This window comes from Astatotilapia calliptera, chromosome 5 (genome assembly GCF_900246225.1).
Source record: "Astatotilapia calliptera chromosome 5, fAstCal1.2, whole genome shotgun sequence".
Lineage (NCBI taxonomy): Eukaryota > Metazoa > Chordata > Actinopteri > Cichliformes > Cichlidae > Astatotilapia > Astatotilapia calliptera.
Genome location: NC_039306.1, coordinates 25,119,311 through 25,131,478, shown reverse-complemented (window position 1 = coordinate 25,131,478; position 12,168 = coordinate 25,119,311). Strand labels below are relative to the sequence as shown.

The 12,168-nt window shown below is 39.7% G+C and overlaps 1 protein-coding gene across 1 annotated transcript; it reads right to left on the bottom strand.

The window, feature by feature from the left end:
• Positions 1-3,935: 3,935 nt before the first annotated feature.
• On the bottom strand, positions 3,936-8,022 carry LOC113022721 (keratin, type II cytoskeletal 8-like). The gene is made up of 9 exons (XM_026168437.1): positions 7,619-8,022; positions 6,110-6,318; positions 5,951-6,011; positions 5,753-5,848; positions 5,480-5,644; positions 5,245-5,370; positions 4,935-5,155; positions 4,793-4,845; positions 3,936-4,684 (listed from the first exon to the last, which is right to left on the bottom strand). Exons 1-9 carry the CDS (start codon positions 7,940-7,942, stop codon positions 4,596-4,598), a joined length of 1,344 nt encoding a protein of 447 aa, XP_026024222.1. The 5' UTR covers positions 7,943-8,022; the 3' UTR covers positions 3,936-4,595.
• Between the last annotated feature and the right edge of the window lie 4,146 nt (positions 8,023-12,168).

The following is a 12,168-nucleotide window of genomic DNA, read 5'->3' as shown; positions in this document are numbered from 1 at the left end:
AATGAAACGGAACTGAAAAGACGCTATGAATTAGTTATCACTGTTTAAGATATCCCCATGACCCTGATCTGGATATGCATTCAGGAAAATGGACAGATGATTGTTTAATAAGTACAATTAAGAACTAATCGAAAATATCTGATTGTGTTACATATTTTACAGCTTAACACCCAAAATGTACATGCAAATTTTATAAAAGAATTACGAAAAAGGAAAAAATTCCTTAAGAGTGGCTTCTTACTGAGGCCAAAGCTGCAAGAACAGAGCTGACATCACTATAAATCTAACCCTATTTAAGAGCTGGAGTGTCTGAACACTGGAAAGGAGCTACAACAGATCAGCTGGAGGGCACAAAGCAGCTGCGCTAACACAAGACAGCCTATCTCTCACCTGCTGTGGACTGACTGGGTTAATATAGCGTGACATTACACACGCACCTCATTTTGTTGTACCAGGACAGACTGGAATAACACAGCTGAGGTCCAACATTTGTAAACATTGCTTTTTTTTTTTTTTTTAGATTTCTTCTCTTTTAAAGATTTTTTTTTTTTAACATTGAACTTCATTCAGTCTGCATGTTTCCAATTACTCCATGCTTCTTGCTGTGGCTGTGAAACCTTGACTTTCACTTGCTTACCTGTTACAGCAGATTATAGCTGTAAATATTTCCCCTTTTGTCAGATATATCCTGTTTTTGAGGGGGTTTTGTCTGTTTACGCTGATGGGACAAGAGTCATCTTTAGAAAATGTTGCCAGAGGTGTGACGCCAAAACAGTCGGGATTCTCTGATTAGATGATTCGAAACAGATTCAAATGCAGTGGCTGAAGAATGTCAATCTAGCAAATGTGGATTTGCATCCACGTCCTTAATTCAGTCCTGCACTCAGGATTGAGTCAAATTCAGTCCACATTCCCACACTTACACATTGCCCCCCATTACCACCTGACAGAGACACTAAGTGATCTGACCCGTGCTCACTCCACAGCGCACAGCTTATTGGTGTTTCCAGTCGCGGCTGCTGATATTCACCAGCACTGGCAGAGGTGTTAGGGTTTGTGGAAGGTGTAATGTTTATCGATCGTGGTGCAGGACTTGGGTTAAGGGTCCGGTCAGTCTTGGCTATCACTCCGGAGGATTTCTTCCAATGCTGTCTAAGAGCTTGCACCCCCCACCCACCCACCCACTTTTAATCAATAGCTCATTAGTGTGTTTCTTCACACAGCAGTAAGGGCAAAGAAAACAAAGGTCATCTTCTATGATAGATCTGACTCCTAATGAAATTTGCTTCATTTTGAATGAGATCTTGTGCTCTCGGGTCTGTTGTGTGTTGTCTGAATATAAAAGCTCATACATGCCTTGTAAGATTTCTAAATAATTAGTCTTCACACCCAGTTAGCAGTTCAAAAAAAAGTTCAAACTTGTAATGTTCATAAGCATGCATTCACACACAAAGGTCTATTAACAATCACTTACATCAAGCAGCTTTTTTTTATTACTCTAATAAAATATATGACTGCCTTATACCAGGGAATTTGCTAATGCTGTAAACAGTGGCTGATCTTTATACTCTCATCACTGGTTGACCTTTGTGTCAAATAATTTTATATAGGTGCGTGAATGTTTTTTAAGTGGCTTAATAGTGTAGTTGTTCGCAAATTCGCCTAACAAGAAAAACGTCCCGGCTGAATCCTGGGAGAAGACACAAATCCATCAGGGTTGCATCAGGAAGAGCAAAGGGAGAAGCTAAAAGTAGCATCGTCTATGTTTTTCAAAAGTATTACTTATAAACACAATTGATGCCATGTTACAAATCAGCTTTAACTGCTATAATCCAAAGGCAGCAGGTTCAGCGGGTTCTTGTAAACAAACATATTTATTCTCAGATTTGTTAAATTAATGAAGACTAAACTTCTAAACTGAAGATTTATCAAACCCAGAGTGTAACAAAAATGAAAAAAAAAAAGTAGGAACTTATTGTAATACTGAACAAATCCTGTTTAAAATCAATATATTAATATTTAACAATGTGAGTTTTTAAATATGAATTTGTTCACCTAGCACTAAATATGTTTTAAAATGGCGTTTATTATCAGATAATTGTGTTTTACTACAAATATGTCGTAGTAAGTACTGCATAGACAATTCTTTTTTCCCCCGTGTCTTTTGATTTATTCTCTACTGCAGCCACACTTGTCTGAGGCCGCAGGTGTTAGCGCCACGTGTACTTGTAGACACCATAGTTCTAATTCAAGCATTCGTCATCATTTTAATTCTTCTGCTATTGTTCAAGATCACTATTATTATCCTGATTATCTATATATGTATAAAAAAGAATAGCCTAGTTAATTAGAGGGGATGGTGCATTTTTTTTTTTCATCTGTGCTCCTGCAAGGTTGTCTCTCCTTGAAAACGGGGGCACAGTACCTGTTTTCTGTCCCATCCCTGCTGACACAGAGAAATTGTTACGTGTGAAACAATAAGACCACTGATCCTTTTCAAGGACAAGCTGCTCATAGACTCTACAGTCTCTCCAGGGAGGTTAATGACCGGTGCCTTTCCATCCTTGCGCCTCTTGTGTTTTCATGCTCAACATTACAGGAGTAGCTGTTCTCATTTGTCAATGAATGTTCATTGAGTCTGTCTTAATTGCCCAAATAGACATATACTGGATAATAACAGTGCTGCACAGCAGGAAACACCGTGCCACTGAAAAGCAGGTATGCAAGCTGTGCAAGTATTAACGTGTTTCAGCCAAAACTGTTGGTTTGTCCTGGGGATAAATGTAGCATTTATAATTGTAGGAAGTGTGATTTCCTTCTGGCCACCTCAGGGTGAAAAGACAACTCCCTCACAACTGTTTCAGCTGTGATGTAACTGGTTTAACGTGAAAACACGAGTGAATACAGCAATTGGCGTGTGTCTGGAACAATTATGTTGAGTCGATCTGACGTTAATTCCTCTGGGATTAAAGTCAATAAATTGTACGATCACTGCCAGAAGTTTTGTGCTCCAGGTGAAGCTAATAAAAGGGATTTTTCTTGTTAACCTGCCAATGTAGACTTAAATGCGGGAGGCACATTTAAAAATACACCTTTGAGTGTGCAGAAAATAGCACACTTAAAAATAACTCGGCCTGTTTTGTTGTTGGTTTTTGAGCTCACACAATATGAAGGTCAAGTCGTAAAATCCTGCAAGCAGTTGTTCTGCAACATGTGTTGAATATAAATACTGTATGTTGACACAGTGTTTGGATTTTGTGGTGAATGTAGGGTAGACTGTAGTACTTGTGTTTCTTCTTCCCTACTCTTTTGTCCACCTCTTTGTGGAGAGTGTTATTGTTCTAATCTGAAGCATTGAGGTATGTTGGTTTCACAAACTAATATTTTAGAGAAAAAGCCTGCGGTCTATTGTTAAGTCATTCACAATATGAAAAACAGAGACGTAGATTTGCGGCATTACTTATTTCTTACCATCATAGAAATGCCATTGTTTGCCTAACCCTTTGCTTTGGAGCCTTCCACTTCCTATTTTCTATGTTTGTGTCATATGGTTGCAGATGCAGTAAATTCCCAACTGAAACCTCCCACGCTACGTTTCTGTTATCTCTACTGCTCATGTTACACAGATATTCTCTTTTGCTGACACAGCAGTCTGTCAAAGTGATTGTTGGATTAAAAAGGTCAGATTTTTTGTCCTTTTTACAGCTGTTGTGTGATCACTCTGAGCGATAACGTAATAAACCTCTGAAACATGAATTATGACTTTGATATTTGGAGAATGCTACCTGGTTGAGTTCAAAGTCTAAAACTGTGGCAGCACTGCCCCCATGTGAAATCTCAGCAAAGAAATCTTCCTGTTTAAAAAACCAAAAAAAAAAACTTCCTCAGCTTGAAGTAGTCAGGAATAATTTCATTTACAACAACAATAACAAGAGTAAGAGACAACCTTTTTTTTTAATCTCAGATTTATTTCATTTGGATTTATTCGATGTTGTTTGCAGCAACACTCAGTCGTGTCGCTTTACAAAATAAATCTGGTTTCAAAGTAGTTTTAGTCTGAAAGCAAAACCAAGCAGGGAAAAAATGAACAGAACAGTAAAAAACCAACAAAAAAACCAACAAAAAAAAGAGCAAGACAATAACCAATCAGTTCAAAGTTTAACTGTAAACATGTAAAGACACAAATTTCAAACTCCTGTATTTTTTCCAGTGATCAGATCTGGTCAGTGACTTGCTCTTCTTCCTGACACGATTTTAAAGGTCTTTCCTTGCCTAGTTTTTAGCACTCCATTTTTTATTTATTTATTTTTCTCAGGAAGTCAGTGCAGAAAGAAACGAAATGATCCCTCGCTAACTGACCTGGGCCTTGTGTGTTAAAGGCTAAGAATCCCTTCAGAAACTCCTGCTACAATGTTGTTGAACAGAACAAAGTCAAGAGTTTCCGTGTTAGGAATCACAGATTTTGGGGGCATATTCAGCACTCTGGTTGAACATGTTTAACAGCATTGAATAGCACCATGAAAAAGCTAGAGATTTAGAGTAAGTTCAAGAGTTTCTGAAGGGAAAGGGGGACGGCTCTCCTTTTTTGAAAGACTTCAGAAGTATCTTCTGCTGCTGACAGATGACACTGTAGACTTGGTGATGGCACCACCGCTACTATAACCACCGTAGGAATTGGACAGTCCTGGAGAAGAAAGCAAAGCATGAATGTAAAGTGATGATCCATCCTCTCTATGTCATCTATTAGCTTACGTTTTATACATGATTTTTTTTTTTTTATAAAAAAACTTACCACCACTGCTCTGCTGCACATGGATGGTTGCACTGGCGCCTCCGCTGGCCAGTCTAATGGTTTAATAATAGAGAGTTAGTGTTTAATTTAGATATGAGTCTAATGCATGGGCCATGAAACTAAACAATTCAGTTTATCTCACCTGGATTCCTCTCCTTCCAGCAGTTTCCTGTAGGTGGCGATTTCAATATCCAGGGCGAGCTTGACGTTCATGAGCTCCTGGTATTCGCGCACCTGGCGGGCCATGTCCTGCTTGGCTTTCTGCAGAGCCTCCTCCAGGTCCCTGATGCGGAGCTTGGCGTCTTTCACTGCCAGCTCACCGCGCTCCTCGGCTTCTGCAATCTGAGCCTCGAGGTTGGCCCTCTGTGGAGAATCATGTCACGCATTCTTTAATAGTTGCCAATCTTTTTACACTATAAGGTGTACTCAGAGTAAAAGGCCTTGAAATGTACCTGTCCCTTGACAGCCTCGATCTCATTCTGAAGACGGGCAATCATACGGTTCAGCTCAGCGATTTCAGCCTTGGTTGTGCGCAAGTCATCACCATACTGTCCAGCAGAGGTCTGCATTTCCTCATACTATTATGAAAAAAATACAAGGTGCATCAGAAACATAATCCAGAGAGTAGACCTTTTGTAGTGTGTATTAAAAGCAGAGAGGGGATGAGCATCAGCTTTGCTCCCTCACCTTCTGTTTGTACCAGCTCTCAGCTTCAGCCCTGCTGCGGTTAGCAATGTCCTCATACTGAGCACGCACTTCAGCCACAATAGCATCCATGTCAAGGTTGCGACTGTTGTCCATCTCCACAATGACAGAGGTGTCCTTGATCTGGCTCTGCAGCTCACGAAGCTCCTACAGAACAAATTGTTTATGGAAAACAGTTAAGTTAAAAACAATTATTAGGGTGCAAAAAGAGAAATCACAATAAGTTGGTTAAATTAGACATTAGAAACTACATACAGCCTCATAGATAGCCCTGAGGAAGTTGATTTCATCCTGAAGAGCATCCACCTTGGCCTCCAGCTCCACCTTGTTCATGTAGGCAGCATCAACATCCTGGAAATGATGTCACATACAAACAAAAAATGGTCACTTTTACCACATCAAAAGTCACACATTTTTTAAAAAACTTAAAGGGTCATCTTGACATTTTCCCACCTTCTTCAGGAGCACAAACTCATTCTCTGCTGCTGCACGCTTGTTGATTTCATCCTCGTACCTGTTGGAACACAATGCAATACATCAGCACCTCTCCGTTTTTTATGTCTGCTCTTTAGAGGAGGTGCTGGTCGGTATATGTGTCATGTAAACACTTACTTATTCTTGAAGTCTTCAACCAGGCCCTGCATGTTCCTCAGCTCTGACTCCAGCTTGACCTTCTCATTACCCAGCCCATCGAGCTGCCTGCGGAGGTTGGCAATGTAAGCCTCAAACATGCCGTCGATGTTGGAGCGGGTGGTGGTCTGTTGCTGCAGGAGGCTCCATTTGGTCTCCAGCATCTTGTTCTGCTGCTCCAGAAAACGCACCTGGAAAACAGCACAAAATTTAAGACAAAAGATCAGATGCTGATCATTTTCATGTGTTTTTAACGTTGAATCATATATGAATGTGGCTTGAGGTCTGTTTGGTGGTTTGGTTCTTTTAATTTTTAAAGAAGGGTATAATGTGCAGCACTTTTGTTATCAGATATAAAGATTGCACAACTTTACTGAGTGAGCAGCTAGACATCTATTTGACTTGCCACGCCCCAGTCACAACAGCTGTGACTCGTGAAGGCAGTTCTTCAAATGTACACTAAAAGTGTTAAAGTAAACTTTTAGGCCTTTTTATTTTGGAACACGTATCATTTTATCTTTTCTTTTCTTTAAATAATGCAGAATATTCCATGCAGATGTTTCGCCAACGTCTACGTGGCCTTGAGGATTTCTCTTATTGGGTCTGCAATTTGGCTATGAGTCATCCTACGTGCATTGTTGAAAGCCACACTGGCTCTCCAGCCATAAAAACTGGGTGTGGCAGTTAAACCACAGAAGACAAAGAATTGCAGCACTTGTTGTTTTGTGTGTCCGAGTGTCAAGGTATACCATTTACAGTTTCACACGAAGAAACCCATGACCCATAGTTCCCATCAGTGCAGACAGTATGACTGTAACATCTATATGAAGTAAAGGCTGATTTGCAGCTCTGTCCTCATGTTGCCTATAACAACCAGGTGATAAGTGCAATGTGCAAATTGCAGACTTTGGACTATGCAGACAGAGTGCAGATAATTCCCTGTTCCCTGTGCTCATCTGCCAAGTGAGGAATAGGCGAGTCGTTGCATTGTAATCGCCACCCATGTTTAGACAGTGGATAGATAGGCTTGGACGGGGCTATAAGCCAGCTGTTATTCAGAGCAGATTTTAAATGGAGCTGCTAGTTTAAAATCAACTCTGTCATGACCTCTGACAGAATTGAGGTTTTCAAATGCTTCTCTAATCGCAAAGGCTGTAAGACACTGGTGAATACACCACCCAGATAAGAGTCACAACTGCCTTTCTTTGTCAGTTCTGCTAATGTCAAGAGCATATTTGCATTTTGAGTGTGGTACTCGTCTGAAAACAGATTGCCATTAGTGTGCTAGACAATTCACTTACTTTTAACTTTCTAATTCTTTTTGTTTTCATTCACATATCCAAGATGAAAACTTTGAACTATTCACGTGTAGCAGAAGCAAGAGATAAATCTGGCCCAAGAGGCATGCAAGTTCTCTGTACCACAATAATGAGGCCTGCAGTAAATTGTACATAGAACAGGCAGTCAGACAGAGAGATCAGAGGAACAAACCTTGTCAATGAAGGAGGCGAAGCGGTTGTTCAGGGTCTTGATCTGCTCCTTCTCCTGGGTGCGGACAGCCTGGATGGTGGGGTCGATCTCCAGGTTCAGAGGAGCCAGCAGGCTCTGGTTGACTTGGACAGCAGTGATTGGTTGTCCAAGTAGTGGTTGGCTAGAAAGGCCATAACTGCTTGATGCACTTATGCTAGGAGTAAAACCCGAACCAACACCACCATATGTGGTTCTCTTGATGGAGTAGGAGCTTGAGGTGGGAACCGACCTCCTGCTGCTGCTGCTGTAGCTCACTACTGATGCTGCCTTCCTGGGTTGATACATTTTCAACTTGTTGAGCAGAAGCAAACTGACGCTGAGAAGTCTTCAAAAGGAGAGCCAAGTCCCTCTGAGTGTCTGACAGCACACTCTCGCTGCTTTTATGGCTGTACAAGCTGGTGGGAGGATCTTCACCTGCCCTCTGAGTTTGGCTTTCAAGCCTTCCCTCCACCTCAGCTTACACGCTTCTTGCTCTCAATGACAGGAGTGGCCAGTCTTGTAAAACAGGTAGGGAGGGATTGTCAGGGAGATAAGCCTGGACACACCCTGCAACAGGACAAGGGAGAAGGAGCAAACAAGTAACGCAGAGCCAAGTGAAGTGGAATAAAAAAAAACAACAAAGAAAACCTTTTATGGATTCTCTATGTTTATTATTGCATCCACTGAAGCAAAAGATAAAAATTAGAATCACAGTCAAAATATATCACAAAATACATAAACTTATACACTACCAACACACAAGTAGTGTTGATATGTACATTCTTTCATATAAACTAGCTTTCTCCTCTCTTATCAAAGCATGCACATACTGTATATTCCAACCACTGACAAACAAATCACCAAAGTAATACTAAGCTTTACTCAAATTATGACTCTTTGTCTCATTAGTGCATTCATTATGTACTGTCTATTTAGCAGATGCAATCAGGTTAATATATTTAAGTGTGACATGTGTCATGCTGCACATACCATACTTTTCCTTTGCTAAATTTATATGGCAATATCTTACATACCATAACAGTTACTGATTAGTTCTTAGTAACACCTTAACATAAAGCACTGGATCAGACCATACAATGGTCCAAAAGTTGTAAAAAACAAAACAAAAAAACCCATCATTATATATTAATTAGATGAAGCTGGCTCCACCCTAACTACTGTTTAAGTTGTGTAAGCTTTTCACTGACATCATAACAAAATGCATCAATAAATAACCAAAATTTGGATGGTGCTTGTACGGTCGTATGTGCTATTTTATCACTAGTATTCACTTCGTTTGTATTGTCCTCTCTGATCAAAACTACGATTAAATCATTCGAAGTCAAGATCAGTTTTAGGAAGCACAAGAAAGTGACTAAAATTCTCATGAACAATGAAATCTTTTCAGCAGTAATGACATTCATGAAACACTTATTAGAGAGTATAGGCCAGAATATGTAGCTGAGATGTGCACCAGCGGTTTGACTACTGTCCCTGGCATCAAGGTAGCATTGGAAGCATTGCCAAACAAATCATTTCCCAACCAATCATCCGAACAGCATTATAAGAACCTGATATTTAGCAAGTTTGTATTTCCATATTCACCTAATTATAACAGGCTAAATTCATGAGCAGTTGAATGTACCAGTGCCCATTCTAGTATAACAGATCTACCACCACAGCCATACATGGTCTGGTACGTGGAGTCGAATAATATTACCATCTATGATTGCCATTTGTAAAGACATTTGTCATGATTCAAAACAAATGGCCCAGCCTAGTGTTGCTAGTTTTCTAGAGAGAAATGTTTGCGTCTAAAAGAATAGCGTGCTGTTAGCATTGTGTTAGCATTGTGTTAGCATGCTGCACAGTACAGTATAGTTATAGCTATAGCAAAACAAATGTCCACACAGTCCTTAAAACAAGTTTTAAAAATATACTGCATATAGTTCACTACATGCAAATGCAAATGAGGCATCTGCATCACAACAGAAACAATAAGAATCCAACATGAAACTGCACTCACTTCAAACAATCTTTTCCTGTAGTTACAATTAAAAGTGCATGTATCACATTGTGCATCTAGTTAAATACACATTTGCATTGGACTTGTTTGCTTTTACACTGTTTTGCATTTTGAATACTGATTCTAGACATCTTAACTCATCTGTGTTATCAGTATTTACGCAAACCTGAGAGATTCAAGCATGGATTACTGCAAAGAAAGGAATAAACTTCAAGAATAAAGTATTATTTAGTCAAATGCCCCAGGCAGAGTTCAACATAAGTGCTGCCAGAACATTGTTGTATAAAATAATGCTTTACGCTTATAGTTTGTTCTTCCTTGTTCGACTGAAAATAATCTGCTCCATGAATCAGTAATGTGCATTCAAGATTGAGTGGTTGTTTTTTGTGCTTACTTGACCGCACCCACCGCTCCCATACTTAAACACTGGCACACTAGTTTCTCACCTCTGTACCTTTGTGGGAGAGGTCTGCATTCTTTTTCATTCTTCCCCAACTTTTCACATGCACATGCCTTTAATTTCTACCGTGGTGTGGAATTTACTCTAAAAGCTCAACTAGCTGCTGCCCAGCTGTGATTCTGAGAAAATGCATGTTCCACTCTTGTATCTCACTGAATTCAAACAGTTGCATTACAGTCAGTTAGAGACCCGGGATTATGTTACCTGCATAAACAGATCAGTTTCAGTGCTGTCTCTAATGCTGTGCGGTATTTTCACAGCAATTCTCAGCGTGCAAACTTGAGTGCCAATAAGTCAACCCACACAGTAGGAATCACCAAACAGGGTGGGGCCCTGGTATCTGGTCCAAACAATTGTTTCATTGAGATATTTGATAAACAGGAATTAGGAGTGGTGCAGTTCCAGTAGAAAAGCAAAGACAAAAATAAAAAATTCAAATAAAATCTTGGTAAATGTAGCAACAAAGTGATCACGACAGATCACTATCGCTATACGTTTTGTCTGTCTTTGTTTAAAATGTCATCAGCCATGACCCATCACACAATTAAATTTTGTCACACAATTGTCACAATTAAAAAGCTCAAGCTGGTCAAGTCTGAGTAATCTGAAGTGCAAAACCCAAAACACTGAAGTCAGGCTTCCTGTGAAGATGTATAAAGCCTTTAAAATGAGTTAAAATGTGTCAGTGTTATTTCTTTTGGGCTTCAAGAACTGTGACCAACTCTTTATATGTGTCCAGGCTCCAGTGTTTACTCTAAAAACCTGTCTCCACCCACTCTGAATGGCTTTCTCGTGCCTGTCTTACATACTTGTGAAGGAACAAACTATCAGAGCATAGCTCAGTAATTATGGGGAGTTCAGTAACAGCGCTATTCCAGCTGCACACCTGACTGACGGAACATGTGATAGGCTGCAAGTTATGGTTGAATAAAGGTCTCAAAACATTTAAAAAGTGCCATTGTGAAGTGATATAATTTTATATCTCATAAACAAAAAAAAACTACGGCACATATTATAACCTAGTTTCTGGAATTCCCTTTTGTACCACTGTAGTATGTGTGACCAGGGTGTGGACAGTTTTACACTGTGAAGGTGTGGTTTGGTAGGCTATGCCTCTTCATACTGACTTTTTCAATAAGGAATCAAATGGAGTGAATGAAACCTATGTTCAATCTGTGAATGCAGTGCACATTTGAGATGAGTATCTAACTAGTACTGTAAGTTGCATTGCTGTATCCCATTTAAGGCAACATACTAACAAAACTGAACATTTATGTTCAGGCTGGGGGAGTTGATTTCAGAAGTTGTTCCCACCTCACCACATTGAAACATTTTATTAGGATCACTTGGTGGCACATGTTAACTAATAGGTACGCTGCTGCATGGTTAGGACAACAACTACATCCATAAAGCAGCATCTAGGCAGATGAGGTGGCATAAAATTTGAATCTGAGTATTGCTACTTCCTAGTCTTACTAGATACAACAACATGTTCATTTTCTACATTATGATCCCTATTCAAGTCAAATATATTAAAAAATGAAATGTTTCAGGTTGTAATTGAAAATCTGCTAAACATGCAACCTTCTCTGTTTATTACTCATGTCCAGTTCAAAGAAAAGTTTGGTAGTAAAAGTGAAGCACAAAACAAGGAACTCCACTTCTGAAGAGCCGAAACGTTACCTGCATTTTCTTTTTCTTGTTAATGTGATCTAAACTTTCCATTGTTGTTTTGAAGCTTAGCCTCTGGCCTTGCCTCTAGCTGCAGAAAACCTGCTGAGCAGCTATGCCTTGCATCTTGTTAGTTTGAACTCAGTTCTTTTCTTAACGCACTTAACAAAGTGCATTCTCTTTCGTCAAGCTGGAATGGACGCTCATAATTATTTCGTTGCTCCTTTTAATAATTAAAACAATTGCTGCTCCTTTTACTTTATTTACTTTTAGTTTATCAGATCACTATATCTGTCCACTGTGGGTGAGATAGTCATCTTCGTGTCTGATGTGACTTTGGGTGGAGCACATTCCTGTCAAAATAAGCAGGTTGTG